At 37.0% G+C, this 14,483-nt stretch overlaps 1 protein-coding gene across 1 annotated transcript in view; it reads left to right on the forward strand.

Annotated features, from left to right (window-relative positions):
• UBXN7 (UBX domain protein 7) overlaps nucleotides 1-14,483 on the forward strand; it is a 55,845-nt gene that overhangs the window by 28,406 nt on the left and 12,956 nt on the right. The window contains exons 4-7 of the mRNA XM_072812224.1: nucleotides 4,674-4,739; nucleotides 7,142-7,254; nucleotides 11,897-12,043; nucleotides 13,919-14,009. Of these exons, the coding sequence (XP_072668325.1) occupies nucleotides 4,674-4,739; nucleotides 7,142-7,254; nucleotides 11,897-12,043; nucleotides 13,919-14,009 (417 nt within the window). The remainder of the gene's footprint in view (nucleotides 1-4,673; nucleotides 4,740-7,141; nucleotides 7,255-11,896; nucleotides 12,044-13,918; nucleotides 14,010-14,483) is intronic.

Here is a 14,483-nt window from a genome sequence, read left to right on the forward strand (position 1 = left end):
GCAAAGGAAAATTTTTTGAAAGAAATGAGAAGTGCTGCTCCGTTGAACACATGAATGATGAGAAAGTGAAACAACCTATTGCTTGCTGATCAGGAGAAAGTTTTAGTGTCAGGATCAAAGATCAAACCAGCCACAACATATCCTTAAGCCAAAGTCTAATCAGAGCAAGACTGACTCTCTTCAATTCTTTGAAGGCTCAGAGAGGTGGGGAAGCTGTAGAAGAAAAATTTGAGCTAGCAGAGTTTATTCATGAGATTTAAAGAAAGAAGCTATTTCCATAACATGAAAGTGCAGAGTGAAGTAGCAATTCCTGATGTTGAAACTGTAGCAAGTTATCCAGAAGATCTAGCTAAGATAATTCATGAAGGTAGCAATACTAACCAACAGATTTTTCTATGTAGACAAAACATTCTATTGGAAGAAGATGCTGTCTAGGACTTCCATAGCTAGAGAGGAGGAGTCAGTGCTTCAGATCTTCAAAGGACAGGCTGGCTCTCTTGTTAGGGACTAATGCAGCTGGTGACTTAAAGTTGAAGCTGATGGTCATTTATCATTCTGAAAATCCTAGAACCTTTAAGCATTATGCTAAATCTGCTATGCTTGAACCCTATAAATGAAAAAACAAAGTCTGGATGACAACACATCTGTTTACAACATGGTTTACTGAATATTTTAAGCCCACTGTTGAGACCTCCTGTTTGGAAAAAAGGATTCTTTTCAAAATATGACTGCTTAGTGACAACACACCTGGTCATCTAAGAATTCTGATGGTAGGGCAGCCCCGGTGGCACAGCGGTTTAGCACCGCCTACAGCCCAGGGCGTGACCCTGGAGACCCTGGATCAAGTCCCACATCGAGCTCCCTGTATGGAGCCTGATTCTCCCTCTGCCCGTGTCTCTGCCTCTCTCTCTCTCTCTGCATCTCTATGAATAATAATAATAATAATAATAAAAAGAATTCTGATGGTATTGTCAAATAGGAATAATGTTTTCATGCATGCTAACACAACATCCATTCTGCAGTGCATGGATTAAAGGGAAATTTTTATTTTCAAGTCTTACTATTAAAGAAATACATATTGTAAGGTGATAGCTGCCATAGATAGTGATTCCTTTGATGGACCTGAGCAGCATAAATTGCAAATCTCATAGAAAGGATTCACCATTCTGGATGCCATTAAGAACCTTCACAATTCATGAGGGGTTCGAAATAACAACATTAACAGGAGTTTGAAAGAGGTTGATTCCAACCCTCATGGATGACTTTGAGGGTTTAAGACTTCAGTGGAGGAACTAATAAGTGTAGATCTGGGTAGAAATAACAGAACTAAAATTAGAAGTGGAGCCTAAAGATACAATCGGATTGCTGCAGTCTCTTGATAAAATTTAAATGGATGAAGAGTTGCTTCTTACAGATGAGCAAAGAAAATGGTCTCTTGAGAACTAATCTACTCCTGGTGAAGATGCTGTGAAGATTGTTGAAATGACAACAACAGATTTAGAATATTACATAAATTAGGGGATCCCTGGGTGGCTCAGCGGTTTAGCGCCTGCCTTCCGCCCAGGGCGTGATCCTGGAGACCCAGGATCGAGTCCCACATTGGGCTCCCTGCATGGGGCCTGCTTCTCCCTCTGCCTGTGTCTCTGCCTCTGTCTCTCTCTCTCATGAATAAATAAATAAATAAAATATTTTTTAAAAAGGAATATTACATAAATTAGTGATAAAGCAACAGTAAGGCTTGAGAGGATTGACTCCAATTCTTTAAAAAAAATTATTTATGTATTTATTTAATTTCTACACCCAGTGTGGGGTTCAAACTCACAACCCCAAGATTGAGTCTCATGGCCCACCAACTGAGCTAGCCCTGGTGCTGCTTAGTTGATTCCAGTTTTTGTTTGTTTGTTTGTTTGTTTGTTTAGATTTTTAAAATTTATTTATTCATTTGAGACACAGAGAAAGAGGCAGACACATAAGCAGAGGGAGAAGCAGGCTCCCAGGGGAGCCCGATGCAGGACTTGATCCCAGGACCCCAGGACCATGACCTGAGCCAAAGGCAGACACTCAACTATTGAGCCACCTAGGTGCCCCTTGACTCCAGTTTTTCTTTCTTTCTTTCTTTTTTATTTTTTTTAAGAATTTGTGTATTTATTTATTCATGAGAGAGAGAGGCAGAGACATAGGTAGAGGGAGAAGCAGGCTCCCTGTGAGGAACCTGATATGGGACTCGATCTCAGGACCCCAGGACCATGACCTAAGCCCAAGGCAGATACTCAACCACTGAGCCACCCAGGCGTCCACTGACTCCAGTTTTGAAAGAAATTCTACTGTGGGTAAAATACTATCAAACAACATCATATGCTACAGGGAAATCTTTTGTGGAAAGAAGAGTTAATTAATACAGCAAACTTCATTATCTTAAGAAGTTGCCACAGCTATTCCCAACTAGAAGCAATCTCTACCATGATCAGTCAGCAGCCTTCAAGCAAGGCCCTCCACCAGCAAAAGATTACAACTTGTTGAAAGCTCCAATGATGGTTAGCATTTTTTAGCAATAAAATATTTTAAATTAATGTGTATCTTTTTTTTAGACATAATGCTATTGTACACATAATGGACTACAGTATACAATTGTCCCTTGAACAACTTTCAGGTTTGGAGAGCTGACCTCCAAACAGTTGAAATCTGCATATAACTTTTTACCCCCACCCCAAATTTAACTAATAGTCTGCATTTGACCAGAAGCCTTACCAATAACATAAATAGTCAATTAACAGATATTTTGTATGTTATGTGTATTATATACTGTATTCCAAACAATAAAGTAAGTTGGAGAAAAATGTTTAAAATCATAAGGGAGAGAAAACACATTTAAAGTACTGTACTGTATTAAAAAAATCCACATATAAATAGACCCATGAAGTTCGAATCTGTATTACTCAATGGTCAGCTTTAGTGTAAATATAACTTTTATATGCACTGGGAAAATAAAAAATTCATTTGACACCTCTTAACGTGATACTTGTTTTATTGTGGTTGTCTGGAACCAAACCTACATTATCTCTGAGGTATGCCTATAATAATGGTCCTAGGGCTAGAGGTGTTGTGAGTGGCCTGAGGAGAGGTTCTTGGTTAGACTGAGCATAAATGAAGAGGAAACAAATGGGAGCAGGTTATGAGCCCAGGAAATAAAAGGGGTTGAGTCTAAGGGTAGCAAAAGAGGAAATTGGAGATTCCCTGGTATAGAAGGGCTAAAGTGGGAAGAAAAGTGGGTGGGTATGTGTGAAATAATAGAGTATTGAGTGGCCTGCCTTGTCATTTTCAAAGTAGAATAAAACTTTGATGTACTACTTCCCCAATAATCACATGCTCTGTTGAGGCAGCCATTCTATGCCTTATCCTCAGATATCCTTACTTTCTTAATTGTCATGGTTAAAAAGTATCTGCTAGTGAGTTTTAAGAAGGTATTATTTGAGAGCCCATATTATTCCTGCTAGAAACATACACATTTGAAATAGGAACTCTTAATTAAAAATAGTTACGAGATTGAAAATAATGCATTCCTTGCTGGTGCTTTATAAAGGAAAGAAGGGAGAGAGGAAGTGAGGAGAAAATAATGCAATATTTAAATTTTAAAAATTTCAGTTTAAATAAATTCAATATAAATAAAATTCAATACAGAACTAAAACATGAAAGTTTCTTTTTCCCTTTTTTATTATTTATGTATTTATTTTAAAGATTGTATTTATTTATTCATGGGGGGGGGAGTGGCAGAGACACAGGCAGAGGGAGAAGCAGGCTCCATGCAGGGAACCCAACATGGGACTCAATCCTGGGATTCCAGGATCATGCCCTGAGCCAAAGGCAGATGCTAAACCACTGAGCCACCCAGGTGTCCTGCCATAAGCCAATTTTTATAACTGTTATCTATTTGAAAGAATGGTTAAATGTCCTTTTTTATTATAGTGTATGTAAATGATCTAGTTTATTGTAGTGTAAATAAATGGTCTGACAAATCATATGAACATGTATATACATATAGGAAGATAACATTTTTATTAATGCTTTCTAGACTTTATAAAATACTTAAGGATTGAGTAATAGATACACTATATTGGGTATCAAAAGACTGTGGTTCTGTTCATTTTTCTCTCACTAAACCATTGTATAGCTGTGGAAAAAGATTTTCTTCCAAAATTAAAAATATATTTGGTGTTTATAATTCTACATGTGTATCCATTCACTAAGAAGCTGTTCTTAAATATTATGGTTTAGAAGGTAGGTTGTTTTTCACTCTCAAGTGTTAAACCAAAGGATAGTGAGATCCCTTAGGCTAACCTGAATTAGAAATTTGTAGCATATATGTAGCTTCCTCACCATGGGGAATCATCCTCAAACCTTCTTTCTTCCTGTCTTTTACACAAGTTTGGGTAAGTCTCTTAACTGGTCCTTGATTTTCTTATTTGGAAAACAGTATGGTTGGGCTGAAGAATGTTGAGTTAATTATATATGAATGACTTGAAGATTTTTAAATATTTTATTTTTTGAAGGAGGACACCTTTATAAATCTATGAGTGTTTTAAAACAAGAAATGCTTACAGATAAAGAAGTTTTTAGAATTACTGCAAAATTAAGGTTTAAATTTTTATATGATTTCTGTTTTTTTCCCTTAAAGCTCCTAAAAGACGACGGCCTGCGCGTTCGATATTTGATGGTTTCCGTGATTTTCAAACTGAAACTAGTAGGTATCTTGGACCATTTTATTCTCTCTCTCTCCCCCCCTCCTTCTCCTCCCTTCTTTCCTTCCCTCTCTTTCTCCCATATAGAAAACCGCAAGATGGAAAAGCACCCATATACTTCCCTATAGGTCAAGATCCTGGTTTGTTTTACATAATTTTTGTTTCTTTTTTTAATAATAAATTTATTTTTTATTGGTGTTCAATTTGCCAACATATAGAATAACACCCAGTGCTCATCCCGTCAAGTGCCGCCCTTAGTGCCCCCGCCACCCAGTCATCCCCACCCCCCGCCCTCCTCCCCTTCCACCACCCCTAGTTCATTTCCCAGAGTTAGGAGTCTTCCATGTTCTGTCTCCCTTTCTGATATTTCCTACCCATTTCTTCTCCCTTCCCCTCTATTCCCTTTCACTATTATTTATATTCCCAAATGAATGAGACCATATAATGTTTGTCCTTCTCCGATTGACTTATTTCACTCAGCTACATAATTTTTCTTAAAAAGATGTTTAATATCAGACCTAATTACTTAGATGAGTTACCTTATTTTAAAAGGAAATTATGAATTCAGTCTGTGATTGATTGCTACTAACTTCCCTTTGAGCCGAATTGTTCCAAAGTGCTAACCTAACTGATGATAGGATAAGAAGAGTGGTAGAGAAATACAAGAAATCTGGTAATTTACAAAGTTAATTAGCTTTTGAATGAGCACTTAAAAGCTGACTTTAATAAAAGAAAAAGATGGTTTCCCTCAAGATCCTGATATCTCACCTCACATAAGTCAGAATAGCCAGTATGAAATAGACAAGAAATAAGAAGTGTTGGCAAAGATGTGGAGAATAGAGAATCCTTGTGCACTGTTGATGGGATTGCAAATTGATGCAGCCATTATGGAAAACAATATGCATGTCCTCCCCCCAAATTAAAACTAACAATACCATATGACCCAGTAATTATAGTTCTGGGTATTTATCCTAAGAAAATGAGAAATACACACCTCTTTGTTTATTGCAGCATTATTTTTAGTAGCCAAGTTATGGAGGCAACCTGTGTCCATCAATAGATGAATGGGTAGAGAAGATGTATTATGTACATAATGGAATATTAGTCATAAGAAAGAATGAAACCTTGCCATTAGCAGCAACGTTATGGACGTTGAGGATATTATGCTAAGTGAAATAAGTGAGACAAAGAATGACAAATACTACATGATTGCACATGTATGTGGAATCTAAAAAACAAAACAAGTGAAAAGGAGACCCCTAAGTATAGAGAATAAGTTGGTGATTGCCAAAGGGGAGTGGGAGGATAAGTGAAATAGATGAAGGGGATTAAGAGGTACAAACTTCCAGTTATAAAATAAGTTATGGTGATGAAAACTACAACATTGGGAATATAGTCAGTTAATACTGTAATAACTCATACAATGACAGAGGGAACAGAGGGTAGCTACATTTAACAGTGGTGAGCATTTTATAATGTGTATAATTGTTGAATCACTATATTGTACACCTGAAACCAAAAGAGTATTGTATGTCAACTGCACTTGAATTTAAAACAATAAATGTATAATCGGCAGCAAAAAGAAATCTTGATATATGTCAGTTAAAGGAATGACCACAATGAAAATGGTTATTGTAGGGGATTGATAAACAGAAGAGGAAAAAGCCACACTACCCAAAGCAGCCACTCTTAACATTATGGCTACAGTTGTTTGCAATAGGTTTATATCTTTCTGTGAAATAAGTTAGGATGAGTGAGATTCTTGGCCTTGTACCTTTAGAGGATTTAGTAGTGATTTAGCAATGGAATCTTAGAAGGAAAGTTGCCTAGAGAATATCTGAAAAATTGTTGGACTCTGCTTGATTTTGTAGTTGATTTATAGTGAGCTCATTGCAGCACAGATAGGTTTTGTAACTTTGGAATGAGTTAAAGGGGAAACCAAGCTGATACAGGTCATCCAGGGACCTGTGCCCTTCCAGGAAAAGGTGACAACATGTGGTCGGTCATTCTCCCTCACTGCCAGAATTTTTAAAGATTGGGAATGTACCTACACAAAACAGATAGATTTAGAATCACTTTCAAACTGGATAAATGGAGATGAAAATTTTCACCTGTGTTTAAATTGGCTTGGAATATGAAAGGGAGATACTGTGATTAGATGATGCTACTGTAACTTTCAGGTTTTGCCTTTATGTTTGGCTTGAGAGCACCACTAGGTCTCAAGAGACCCTCCCCATCTTGCTTTGTATCTTTTTCAGAGTCAGCATTAGATATTTGCATTTGCATGAGGTTAGTAGGCACATTGTTAAGTAATTCTTAGAGTTGATGCATGTTCTTTTTATTTTGAGATTCGTGGCTTTTATTTTCTGGCTAACTGAAACTTTCCTATCCTCCTGTGTTGCAGTTCGGCAAGAACAGGAATTAAGGAATGGAGGAGCAATAGATAAGAAACTAACTACCCTTGCAGATCTATTCCGGCCACCCATTGATTTGATGCATAAAGGCAGCTTTGAAACAGTAAGTTGTTGGAAATTGTAAGCCTTAGCTATAAATTTTTTCATTTTCAATACCATTTTTATCTAAGAAAAAAAAATTTCCAACTTACAGAGAATTGGCATCTTAAGTATGACACCAGTATGAAGTACTTAAAAGGTTGCATTGATTTATATTTCTACCAGCAGTATAAGAGATTGTTTCATAAAATCCTTTTATTACCCTTGTGTGGTATTGCTTAGAATCTTTGTCATTTTGGTAGTTTCTGAAAAAAAAAAAAAAAAACTTAATTTTTTTTAGTAGTTTATGTTTCTTTGATGACTATTGAGAATAGTAGGCCTGTGTTTATTGGCCATTTGTGAATTGTAGGTATCTTTTGCCCATATTTCTATGGGGATCTTATTGTATTTTAAAAGAATATCTAAATAGTTGTAGAAGGTATTATCCCTCAGTTCTTGTTTTTATTTTTATTTATTTATTTATTTTCAAAAGATTTTATTTATTCATGAGAGACAGAAAGGTGGAGATACTGGCAGAGGGAGAAGGGAGCCCGATGTGGGACTCGATCCCCAGGATCACACCCTGAGCCAAAGGCAGATGCTCAACCCACTGAGCCACCAGGCATCGCTCAGGTCTTGGTTTTAATTTGGCTAAAGCCAAAGGAAAACTTGCCAGGGCACATTTATTTGATTGTCTGCTAAATTATAAGCTTAATGAAGGCAGGGATAACATGTTTCTTTTTATTTTGGTAATCCTTGGTACCTGGTTTCTAGTATTTTATAGAAACAAGGTATTTGTTAAATGAATAGGTTTGGTTACAATCTTAAATATTCTTCTGTTGAAGTGTTCAAACCACAGTTGCTTTTTTGTGTTGAATAACATGTTAACGCTCTTTTGAGTCAGAATAGTATTTTTACGGATGGAAATCACTTAAATTTCAAGTAAATCTTATGTGTTAGGATAAAGTAGGCTAAACACTAATCATAAAAATGATGTTTGTAGCTGCATATTTGGAAATGAGTGATTATTGTTTTTTAAAAGATTTTGTACTTTGGGATCCCTGGGTGGCGCAGCAGTTTAGTGCCTGTCTTTGGCCCAGGGCGCGATCCTGGAGACCCGGGATCGAGTCCCACGTCGGGCTCCCGGTGCATGGAGCCTGCTTCTCCCTCTGCCTGTGTCTCTGCCTCTCTCTCTCTCTCTCTCTCTGTGATTATTATAAATAAATAAAAATTAAAAAAAAAAAGATTTTGTACTTTGACAGACTCTTAGAGTAGCCTAAATGAACTACTGAGGATTAAAAATGTAACTGTAAACCTCTTCTTCAGTTTTAATTTTCTGAATTGTAAAACCTGAAAGTGTTTGACTGAATGTAAATCAAAATCAAAATCCACATGATGTTGATTTGACCAAGCCAGTATTTCATTTTTGTCATATAAATAAGACTAGAGTTGAGAGAGTCTTTGATGTTCATTAGTCAGGTCAAAGGTGTTTTCTTTTTCTTTGCCTGGTGATCTAAATATGGCAGCTGCCTATCCTTTCTACTCTTCTGGTGATAATTCAGCCATTCAGAGAGAATAGCAGCAACATGAAAGACAAAAAGGATCTGAGTTTGTTGTGCCATGTTTTCCATTTTTTAGTAGCTACTGAGTTGCTGTAGGGCTTAATGAAATAGCTGTGAGCCTGATTTAACTTCTATCACTTTGGGTTCATAAAAGCAGTTACTCTGCTGCTTGTTCATTGAGGGAAAATGTGAGTCTTTTTTGATACTGTCATCTGAACTTTTATTCATTTTGTTAAGTTATATCACTTTTTGCTTTTTTTTTAAGATTTTTGTTTATTTATTCATGAGAGACACCGAGAGAGAGAGAGGCAGAGACACAGGCAAAGGAAGAAGCAGGCCATTAAGTACAAGTGTGCTTACTCGTAAATTGAAAGCAAAATTGATTTTATAAGTTTCACATATGTTTGTAGTTGTGAGGGGACAGAACTATTTTAGATAGGGAAGATTATGAAAGGATGGGATTTGATAGAAACTTGAGTGAGGGAGTGTGACTCATGGAAAGGTCCAGGGAAAGAGTAGACAAAACGGTTAAGTGTAAAGGTACTGATGCTGGAAAGACCTAGGCCTAGTTCAGATACAGCCAAGAAAACCAATGTAGCTGGAGCTGAGTGAGCAAAGTACTTAGAATGAATGATCTGACCTGGGCAATGGAACATTTCTTAGGTTTTCTTTTTTTTCTTTTTTTTCCTAGTAGGCTCCATACCCAGCATGGAGCCCAACACGGTCTTGAACTCAAAACCCTGAGATCAAGACCTGAACTGAGATTCAGAGTAGGATACTCAACCAACTGAGCCATCCACAGGCATCCTTTAGGTTTTCTTATTTTTCTCCCTAGCCCTTAAGTTCTGTGAACACAGGGACTTTGTTTTATTTACTGTTCCACAGTGCCTGGAAGGGTTTCTGGCACATAGTTGGCCCTTGTTAAATCTTTGTTAAATGATTGAATGAATGGTATAATCTGGAGTATATTATACAGAAAGAATCAGAACAATTTCCTTGATGTTCCTTACTTTAATAAATCCATATTTACTAAAGTTGTCAGTTACACATGTACCTATTCCTAATTAATAAGAGTTCTTTATTAATTTCAAAAGTACTTATTATAAATGTGGGTAAAAATAATTAACATTTCCATAAGAAAGTATTTTGATATTTTTTTCTTAGCTTTATGCATATATATTTATTATTGAAGTATTGTTACTTTCCTAATCTGTCTGGGACTGAGAGGTTAGTCTTTACTGTTTCCCCCTTGTCATGATAAATCCCATCACAACCTCTCTATTTGGTATAGCCACACTTGCCCTTGGGTCTCCCTATAATGGCTTTTTTCTTTTTTTTAAAGATTGTATTTATTTATTCATGAGAGACACAGAGAGAGAGAGAGAGGCAGAGACATAGGCAGAGGGAGAAGTAGGTTCCTTGCAGGGAGTGGGACTCGATTCCAGGACCCCGGGATCACGACCTGAGCCAAAGGCAGACACTCAACTGCTGAGCCACCCAGGTGCCCCATGGCTTTTGAATATTGACTCAGAACAGCCTAATAGATTCCAAGAGGGAAGATTCATCATTGTCCCATGGTCATATTCACCTCTAGTCCTTGACTTCATATAATTTGTATTATTTAGTGAGATTTTGTTAAGGCTCTTACAATTCGTCCAGACACTGTTGCTTTGCATGAATTTTATATCTGCTTTGGCTCCTTCCTTCTAGCAGTAATTTCTTAATAGATCTTCGGGTATTTTTGCTGGTATAAGGTTTTGCCCTGCAGTGTAAGCTTCATGAAGGTGGCAGGGGTTTTGTGTTCTGATAATTGCTATAGCACACCATCTAACTGCCTGAAACATGGTAGGTTCTCAGTAAGTACTTGTTGAATGAATGAATCTGAATTAATGAAAGCTTCATTTTAGTTCCTATGCAGAGGTTTGAGGTAGCATTTGCTCATTTGCTTTCCTGCCATTCTTTTCCTATTTGACAACATTTCTAGGTCTTTATGGTAATGAGGAACTGTGAAGCAAAAAGTACACACACATGATTTATTTGTACCATACACAGGGGAGTCTTGGAGATCATTCTGAAATATTCTGTGATCCTGTGATCTCATGTTTTGAAATTCACCCTTAGGAATAACAACCTTAAGGAGAAGCATCCTGGGCAGCCCAGGTGGCTCAGCGGTTTAGTGCCGCCTTCAGCCCAGGGCCTGATCCTGAAGACCTGGGATCGAGTCCCATGTCAGACTCCATGCATGGAGCCTGCTTCTCCCTCTGCCTGTGTCTCTGCTTCTCTCTCTCTCTCTCTCTCTCTCTCTCTGTCTCTCATGAATAAATAAATAAAATCTTAAAAAAAAAAAAAAAAAAAGAGAAGGCATCCTTGGTGGCTCTTACTGAAGTATTTGGGTGATTCTGTAAAATAGATGCCTTATAATTGAGAAGAAAATAGTATTTGGAACTATGTATACAAAACACATTTTGAAGTATTTATAGACGTGTATGGGATTTTTGAAAAAGAAAACAAAGTAACACACCTACTGCTTTCATCTGTTTAAAAGGAGGGATATTTATGAGTAGGGATTGGAAGAGATTACAATATAACTATATGATTTGTTGACCTTGTTTGTGGAATCATTTTTTTAAAAATTTTTTAAAGATTTTATTTATTCATAAGAGACAGAGAGAGAGAGAGAGGCAGAGACACAGGCAGAGGGAGAAGCAGGTTCCATGCAGGGAGCCCGACATGGGACTGGATCCCGGGTCTCCAGGACCATACCCCGAGCTGAAGGCGGCGCTAAACCACTTGGCCACCCGGGCTGCCCTGGAATCATTTTTAGGGAAAGATATTTAAATGTACAGCACAAATCTAGCCATTAAGCAAGTAATGGTGTATAAATGAAAAAAACAGTTAATTTAAATTTGAAAAATGCTGAAAATAGGTGGTACAATGATATAGAAATATGCAAATTAATGTAAATAATGTATAGATACTGAAAATTCTAGATGTACTTCAGAAAAAAACTTACTATTAATATGAAGATAGCTTCTGAATTGTGAAACATATCAATTACTAGTAGAAAGTATTTCTGACAAATTATATATAAATTTACTCTTACAGGCCAAAGAGTGTGGCCAGATGCAAAATAAGTGGCTAATGATAAACATTCAAAATGTACAAGACTTTGCATGCCAGTGCCTCAACCGTGATGTGTGGAGCAATGAAGCTGTGAAGAATATTATCCGGGAACATTTCATTTTCTGGCAGGTGAGGAGGAGCATTAATCAAGATTTTTACGGTATTTTACTTTTATAATATGGGATGTTGGGGAGGAAGCATTAGGTTATAAAATGGGGGAAAACTAATAACAGTTAAATTGTGACATATGAAAAAGTAAAACTGCCCATAATGGCTGAAATAATAAGGACAAATGAAAATAAGGGCAGCAGTGAACTCCTAAGGGAAGGAGGCGAAAAAGAACCAAGCCATATAAACCATGTAATACTCCTATCTCAGAAAAGTTTATATATTTTGATGGAATGTACAACTGTACTGTTTAGAAGAGATATAACATGAGCCATATAAGTAAAGTTTTTTAGTAGCCATATTTAAAAAGGTCAAAAGGAATAAGTGGAATTAATTTTAATATATTTCTAAAATTGCTCTCTCATATAAAACTAATACTAGGGATCCCTGGGTGGCGCAGCGGTTTGGCGCCTGCCTTTGGCCCAGGGCGCGATCCTGGAGACCAGGGATCGAATCCCACATCGGGCTCCCGGTGCATGGAGCCTGCTTCTCCCTCTGCCTGTGTCTCTGCCTCTCTCTCTCACTGTGTGCCTATCATAAATAAATAAATAAATAAAATAAAAAAAAAAAAAAACTAATACTAAAATATTGAGGGGTTTGGGCAGCCCCCGTGGCACAGTGGTTTAGCGCCGCCTGCAGCCTGAGATGTGATCCTAGAGACCAGGATCAAGTCCCACATTGGGCTCCCTGCATGGAGCCTGCTTCTCCCTCTGCCTGTGTCTCTGCCTCTCTCTCTCTCTCTCTCTGTGTGTCTATGAATAAATAAATAAAATCTTAAAAAAAAAAATATTGAGGGTTTGTTTGTTGGTGTTAAACCTTAAAGATCTGGTGTGTATTTTATACTTAGCAGTATCAGACTGGCAACATTTCAGGTACTTCAATACCACATGTTCTAGTGATTACTGTAATTGACAGTTCAGATATAGAAGTTCTTGAAGTAATGGAAAAGCATTTGACTTTGACTAAGGCTTGGTTGGATTTTAGCTTGAGTTTGATACTCCCCCATCCATATGTCCTTAGGGTCTTGCTGATTGTACTTTTTAAAAAATTTTTTTTATTTATTTATGATAGTCACATAGAGAGAGAGAGAGAGAGAGAGGCAGAGACATAGGCAGAGGGAGAAGCAGGCTTCATGCACCGGGAGCCTGACGTGGGATTTGATCCCGGGTTTCCAGGATCGCGTCCTGGGCCAAAGGCAGGTGCTAAACCGCTGCGCCACCCAGGGATCCCTGTACTTTCTTTTGTATAAGTTATCAAGCTAAAGTTAGATAACCTTACTCTAATTTTTTATTTATGAAAAATTAACTGAAAACAGAAACTTATGAATGACCTTAATTCTTTTCCCAATGCAAGATATGCTATTAGTATTATTCATTTGCCTTCTCATGTGTTGTAGGCCACTAAATTCAATATGATTTTTCTGAATGGTAACCTTTTATTCAGCACCTGTTGGTTGGCTATCTCTTTGTCTAGCACTGTGCTAGGTACTCAAGCATATGATCTTAATATATTGTGATTTATTAAGATGTATATGGTTGAGAGTCAGGAATGACATAGATGGACAGACAACTTAAACAGGAAGGGTAATACCTCTTTTGTACTGGGAAGGGAGGAAGAACAGATTTCTATGTTTCTGTAAGTTTCCCAAGGGATTCAGGGCAAGAAGTTGAGAGAATTCACACCAGATAATTTTCATATTCTGTTTAATGCAGGAGTGAGATTCTAACATATACCAAAGGTATATTTGGATAATTAGTTGCTATTCGTATATAACAAGGAGATAGTTGACACTTTTTTAAGAAGCTAACCTTTTTTGTAATATCAATGATTTAACAGGTTTATCACGACAGTGAGGAAGGTCAGAGATACATACAGTTTTATAAGTTGGGGGATTTCCCCTATGTCTCCATCTTGGATCCACGGACAGGTAAGATTTATGTCCCTTTATAGTCTTTAACCTCTTATTTATCTTTCAGTTATCTCAATAATCTGTAATATTTCTCTTGGATCCAGTTTCAGAAAAATTTGTAATAATTTAGTTAAAGCGTTTTGTTTGTGCCCTTGAGAAATGTTTAAAAATCTGTGAAGTATGTATTTCGGTCTGTTTCTAGTAACATTAGGAGATGGTAGTATTTTATATTTTTGTACAGTTCTGTCCTTTCAAAGAATAGCTGTTTACCTTTCTTGTCCTTTTATAAAGGATTCCCTTGGGTTTCCTATTATTAAAATGTTAATATTGTTCAATTATACGATATAATCCCACCAGGGAAGCAGAGGGTAGAGCTAGTTTTATTATTATTATTTTATTTAGATACTGCTTTATCTGAATCTCTTCTTAAATGGCAAAAAGTGATATCAGCAGATAAAGTAGCAGATAAAGTAGCCCTGTCATGATACCTAG

Source organism: Canis lupus, chromosome 35 (genome assembly GCF_048164855.1).
Source record: "Canis lupus baileyi chromosome 35, mCanLup2.hap1, whole genome shotgun sequence".
Taxonomy (NCBI): domain Eukaryota; kingdom Metazoa; phylum Chordata; class Mammalia; order Carnivora; family Canidae; genus Canis; species Canis lupus.